Source organism: Theobroma cacao, chromosome 6, assembly GCF_053813885.1.
Source record: "Theobroma cacao isolate CCN51 chromosome 6, ASM5381388v1, whole genome shotgun sequence".
Taxonomy (NCBI): domain Eukaryota; kingdom Viridiplantae; phylum Streptophyta; class Magnoliopsida; order Malvales; family Malvaceae; genus Theobroma; species Theobroma cacao.
The window spans coordinates 24,790,788-24,796,983 of NC_142644.1; the positions used below are offsets into that span (position 1 = coordinate 24,790,788).

General features: G+C 33.3%; 1 protein-coding gene across 1 annotated transcript; it reads left to right on the top strand.

Moving 5' to 3' along the window:
• Positions 1-225: 225 nt before the first annotated feature.
• LOC18596130 (Ribonuclease III family protein) lies at positions 226-3,483 on the top strand. The gene is made up of 7 exons (XM_018122614.2): positions 226-483; positions 726-865; positions 1,071-1,160; positions 1,239-1,291; positions 1,765-1,867; positions 2,607-2,712; positions 3,205-3,483. The coding sequence occupies exons 1-7, from the start codon at positions 279-281 to the stop codon at positions 3,222-3,224; spliced, it is 717 nt and encodes a 238-aa protein (XP_017978103.1). The 5' UTR covers positions 226-278; the 3' UTR covers positions 3,225-3,483.
• Positions 3,484-6,196: the final 2,713 nt, after the last annotated feature.

The window sequence follows — 6,196 nt, forward strand, 5'->3', positions numbered from 1 at the left end:
TAATAATATAATAATTATTATTATTATTTATTTACTTTACAAAGTATTCTCAATTCAATTAAAAAAAATTAACATTATGAGCGCAGGGTAACAAACTAATAATCGTCCAAATCCATCAGGTTGCCGCTTATATCGTTTTATCAACAAATCCATAAAAAATCAAAGAAATGGAGCCGACTAAATTTGGGCTCTGAGCCCATCAAGCCCCTTTAAACCACTCCTTTCGTAAACCCCGGCCAAAATCCCATCCCCTTGCTTTTCCAACTAAGGGGGGCAAAATGGCAATTCTAACATGGACGCCACCTCCAACGGCAGTTCCCGCAGCGGTAACAGCTTCGTGGGACACCCAACAAAGACCCTCTTACAACCCCAACGCTCCAAGAAAGCTGAAGCCCAATCCCAACCTTAAACCCTCACCGACCGTCACCCTCACCACCCGCACCGACCCATCAGTTTTCGACATCCTCAAGCGTCCCACTCAAGGTAATCCCCCTCCCCTCCTCCTCCTCACGGCTAATTCATTCTTTAAGGCTCCGTTTGGTTGAGAGTTTTTTTTATTTATTTATTTTAGCTTTGTGCTATGTATAGTTTTCAACTATTTTTTATTATTACTTTTTCCTTCCCATTATTTTTTGCAAAAAAAAAAAAGAATATATAAATGGTAACTAAACAGAGTCTAAATTTTAACTGAAATGTTGATATATTTTAGTTTATGATAATTGTAGAAGTAACGCCCGTAAAGGTAGATACGGATGAGTCTTATATGGGATACGAGAGATGGTTGCCAACCCCTCCAAAAGTGGCGAAGCCTCGATCAGTTTTCAATGCGGCAACATTAGCTTATATTGGTGATTGCATTTATGAGGTTGTTTTATATGCTCAATATGTTTGTTTTGTAATTTGATACACTACTATTCATTTTCTTAGTTATATGAACACATGGCAAACTTATAAACATGTGTCTATATTGTTTTTAAATTCCACTCTTGGTGTACAGGACATAATTTTAATCTTGAAGTTGATTATATGTTTGGACATATCTTACTTGTAATGTTTCTTGAAATCTGCAGCTATACGCGCGCAGGCATTTTTTGTTTCCTCCACTCAGTATTGAAGAATATAACGATCGTGTGACTTCAGTAGTACGCTGTGAGGCACAAGTATGATGTTTTCCTGAGTACTTTTTGTTATTTGTGCATGTTAATATTTTTATGTAGTTATTTTTTTGCTTCTTTTAGGATGCATTGCTCCAGGAACTTCTTGATGATAGCTTCTTATCAAATGATGAAAGGTTAGTGGAAATGTTCTTCATGCTTTTATCCTTCCTTTTTATATACATTTGTTTGTATGGATATGCACACCCATAAACAAATCCTGCTTCTTCAAAAATTTGGAATATTGAACTTTGACAAATTCATTTGCACTTGAGCTGTTCAATTACTGGTTAAATTGAGAAAAGAAAATGAAAGAACTGCTCTAGTTGCTTGGTTACTGGTTAGAATAGATGAGATTGGTTGGTCTAGAAATCAAATGCCTTTGGCTTAAAAAGAGTTAAATGCTTGATAAATTATCCACTCAAAACCTCTATAAGAGCTCTCTGGAATTGAGAATTAGATGGATTTTTTGCTAAGGGTGTTTATCTACTAATGCAGTTTCTTAAAAATACGACATATGCAAGTAAATGTACCTCATACAGGTTATGTTCTTTTAGCTAATGGTTATGTTGCAAAAATTGTAACTGGTATTTGGTCATTTTTACGGCAGGAATGTTCTTCGATGGGGAAAGAATATTAGTTCGTCTAAAACACGGACAAAAAAGCGAGCCGGTGCAGCAGTTTATAACAGAGCATCGTCACTGGAAACACTAGTCAGTACCCTACTTCCTTGTGTTCTCCTCTGCAAGAGCATTTGGTTTATTTAGTTATTGATAGTTTTGGCAATGGGTTTGGACTTGAATCCTTCTCTCTGAGGAAAATTGTGGCTAACACTGCTAGGGTATGACGTCGTCCAAAGTAGTTGGTTTGTTTTAAACACAAAATTTGTCCAGGTCCATAGTCTTCTATTTATGACTTGCTACTGCTAAAGAATGAGGGAGACCATTCTGTTTTCAGTTCATTGAAGATTTGTTGGAACTTGCATTATATTTGGATGGTAAAATTGAGGTCACTTTAAGGGATCTGCTTTTGGTTAGAAGAGGATAAATTTATGTTTATCTATTTGGTAAATCTAGCGATTTGATATAATTCAACCACTCAACGTTTTATACGATTATATTAAAATGATTTTCCACAGAAATTATATGTACCTATGAGATTTCATTTTACTACAGATAGAGTATATGGTTCGCTCTGATTCATGCTAGGATTACTATATTGTATCATACATTGAGTTTTTCATTGTGATTTCGTCCTCCGAGGTCATGTATTTTTTTTTTATGATTTCTACTATATAATTAATTGATTTGTTATACTATTCAATATTTAGATTTGATATGTTCAAAACAAGTCATGAATCATAATTCAAGAATCTTTTCTCTTGATTTGAGTTTTTTTTTTTTTTTTTTGAAAGGCCTCTTGATTCGAGTTCTTAATCATGCAATTTTGTAGATTGGTTATCTCTACCTGACAAATGTGAATCGGCTGGAAAAACTCATGGTAAAGCTCGGATTTTCCACTGGTGCATCTACGGAAATGATATTGAAGGAAGTAAATGGTAAGTTAAAATTAATCCATAGTGCAAAAAAACACTGTTTGTTATGTCTCAAGCTTATGTTTGTTCTCTTGATAATGTTGCCTTCTTTCACCAATTACGACTCCTTAATTATATGTTGTGGGAGAAGGGTTCATGTACCACTAAAAGCTTACATGTTGCAACTGCGGTGTAAAATTATTAGGAAGTTCAACATTTGAAAGTAGTCTTTTTTCTGATCTAACTCGTGACTGCTTAGGGCAACATCTCTAAAATTGGCCTGTTATAACAAGATAACCCTTTTCACTATAGAAAAAAGAAAAAGGAAATCATAAGTTTTGGAGTATGGAAATGATAAAAGGTTGTGGTACATTTCTCTTAGATGGATCATGTCAGAGAAACCATTGTAAAAAGCCCCAATTTTGTCGAATGTTCTGCTCCCAAGTTGTAATTTCAGTCTCTCATCTTTCATTGCCATCTCCGGTTTGCTGATTAACTTTGTTTTCCCTTTAACAGGTGCAAAACCAGTACAGTAGATAAAAGATGGTGGTGGAACACTTGTTTCCACCAAGCAGGCTCAAGTCAAATATAGAAAGAGCCGCCCACATCATTTATTTCGTTGTGGGTTTTGGCGGTTCAAGATGAAGCCTCCTGTATAAATTTTAGACAACATATACTGTAGGCTTTTGGCATTTGCTTGTGTATTTATAATTGTTTGTATGATCAGTTATAAAATTCAATGTGAGCAGAAATACAAAGAACAATCGAAAAGCATGAGCAATTGTGTCTACAAAAGAGTCCTCAGAGTTTTCTGCCCTGTAAAAAAGTTAAACGGATGCAGGGAAGAAGGGGCTAGCTCACCTACGACGTTGGTTCACTATGAAATGTTTGGGCAGACTATGCTAAATAGTGTATGTGTATGCCAGATTACAATATCTTAGTATCCGACATCCAAACAAATAATTAGTGTTTCGGCAATGGTCAAGTATCGACCAAGTTTTCCATTATACACAACACACTAAGTATCAAGTTAGTATTTTTAATAAATATAGATTGGAATCTCTTAATTTTATTAATAATAATGGCTTCTTAACTTTTATTGTCAATTTTTCTTAAATAAACAAATCCGAAAAGATTACATTTTAATATATTTGAACTAAATAATAAGTTAAATCCTAAAGGCTTAAATAGTAAAAACAAAGTTTATGAATTATGATTATTTCTTCAATTAAGTCTTTCACCTTTTATTCACATGACTTGCTGATGTGATCGCATGATGTAAATTTTCTCCTCTTTTTGTTTTTTCCTCAGTCCATTTTGAGGAGGCTATGTAAGCATTCCCATTCTCTTCTTCCCTCACCATCCTTCTCCTTTTTTTCTCTAGGATCGACCCAAAATTTGACTATCACCAGCACAATCCACTAGCGGCCAACAACAATGGTGTGGTTCGTCAATTTTGAGTTCTGGATTTTGTCACGCAGGCAAGTCAGCTAACCAAGTCATATGCTATACGAGTGTAAAATGTCAATTGATATTAAATTTAATAATTTCAGATAAAAAGCTTAATTGAAGAAATGACAATAGTTGACGGATATTTTTATTATTTTAAGTTAATCTGAAAATAAGAAAAAAAAAGTAAATATTAGATCTGAAATAAGCATTTAGCCCATCATTATGTTTATACTTCATAAATTTTTTAAAGAGACGGAAGATACTTAAGTTATGTATTTATTGATGAAAATTATTTTTCATTGCTAAAATATTCTAGACAGGGTAAGGCACGAATGTATATAATAGAAAAATTGCACTCCTTAATTATTTTATTAATATAATTTTTTTCTTAATATCTTTAAGAACAAAACATTCTTTTTTATTTTGTACATGACAATTTATGCTTTGTGGGTCAACACAACTTTAGCATCCTCTATCCTCCAAAAACTGCATCAAAAAGTCTTGGGAAACATTCGTTAGGCTTAGAACGAGGGATTGCAACTTAGTCAACTTTGGCATGTTGTAAACCTATTGGTTGGTCAAACCTTTGATTCTTCATGCTGAAGTGATAGCCGCCTAAAATCTAGTTTATTGAAATAAAACAAGAATAAGAAAAGTTAATTTCCTTTTTTTTATATATTATTAATCTACAGAAAACAAAGCTGTAATGAGTTTCTAGAACTTAGACAAGGCCCACGAGCTGTTCACCATCATTTTTCTGAACATCGAGGCAATTTTGTCAATGATCATCTAGAAATATTACACGTTAGCAAAGCTGCAAACATTCAATCTGCTGGCGCTGCATTGGCCACTGTGAAGGTCTCGTCTGCAATTTCTTTTCTTCTGAAGAATCTCATTAGCCTTTGAACTTGTAAATTTCTATTGATAAAGGTGAAAAATAGGTCGATAATGCAATGAAAAATTAATTCCATCAGTATTGTTAGCGGAAGATATCATAGTAGGGAAATTAGATCATTCCTTCAATAAGGGAATGTTTCATTGATATATTACTAACGTCATATTCCATCGACAATTTCAATCGATAAATCAAGAAATCCGTCGATGTCTGTTGGCAATATTCCATGTTAAAAGGATTCCATTTTCGAAGTAAGAGAAAGATGCATGCATGAATGACCATTTGGCAGCTACCTGTGCATGAGTTAAACATTCAACATTTATCCATTCATCATGCATGTATACCCAATCTTCCACTAATCATTATAATTAATTAATTCCCTTATGGCCATTGCAATTTGCATGTCTTTAGAAGCTTATTTGATGCAAAATTCGTCACAACACAGTGTCAGCATTGCTTTTCTGCTTTCAATTTAACTACTGTACTAATTAGGTGATGCTCAACTCATTCAATGTTTTTCCACCATCAGCTTGGATAAAAACAAAGGTGGATTAATATTCATTAAATCGAGTGTCCCGGTTGTTCTAAAAACATAATCTGATTAGTATTATAGTCAAGTTCTAACACTTCTTCACGTATAAATCAGATGAACAATTAATAGACTTGCACATAAAAAGAAAGTGCAAATTAAAAAAATATTGCATAATCCAATGAACAATAAAACATAAACGAGAAGATATTATCTAAAATTCGAATGAGAGAGTTGTAAAACTATGTTAAGTACTCGAGTATTTGGCTTATTAATTAATGCATGATTTTTTATATAAAAAGTAAAATTCAAATCTCCTTTCCTTCAACTATAAAAATATATATATATTAAATAGTCAAAACATTAACTAATATCTAGAAAACTTAACCTACTCTGATGCGATGTGCACACATGAGCATTGAAAAATGCTAACAAGTAGGGATCATGGGCGGACCCATGTTGGAAGGAGTGGTGTCATATGACACCATGACCCCACTCACCTCCTAAGATGTTTAAATTTTTATATTACTTATTTAGGATTTAAGGTAGTTAATATTAATTTTTTTTTTTTTTTGCAATTTTATAAAGAGTGGGGTCAAATACTTCGAATAAAAGTGATTTATTAAAAAGCA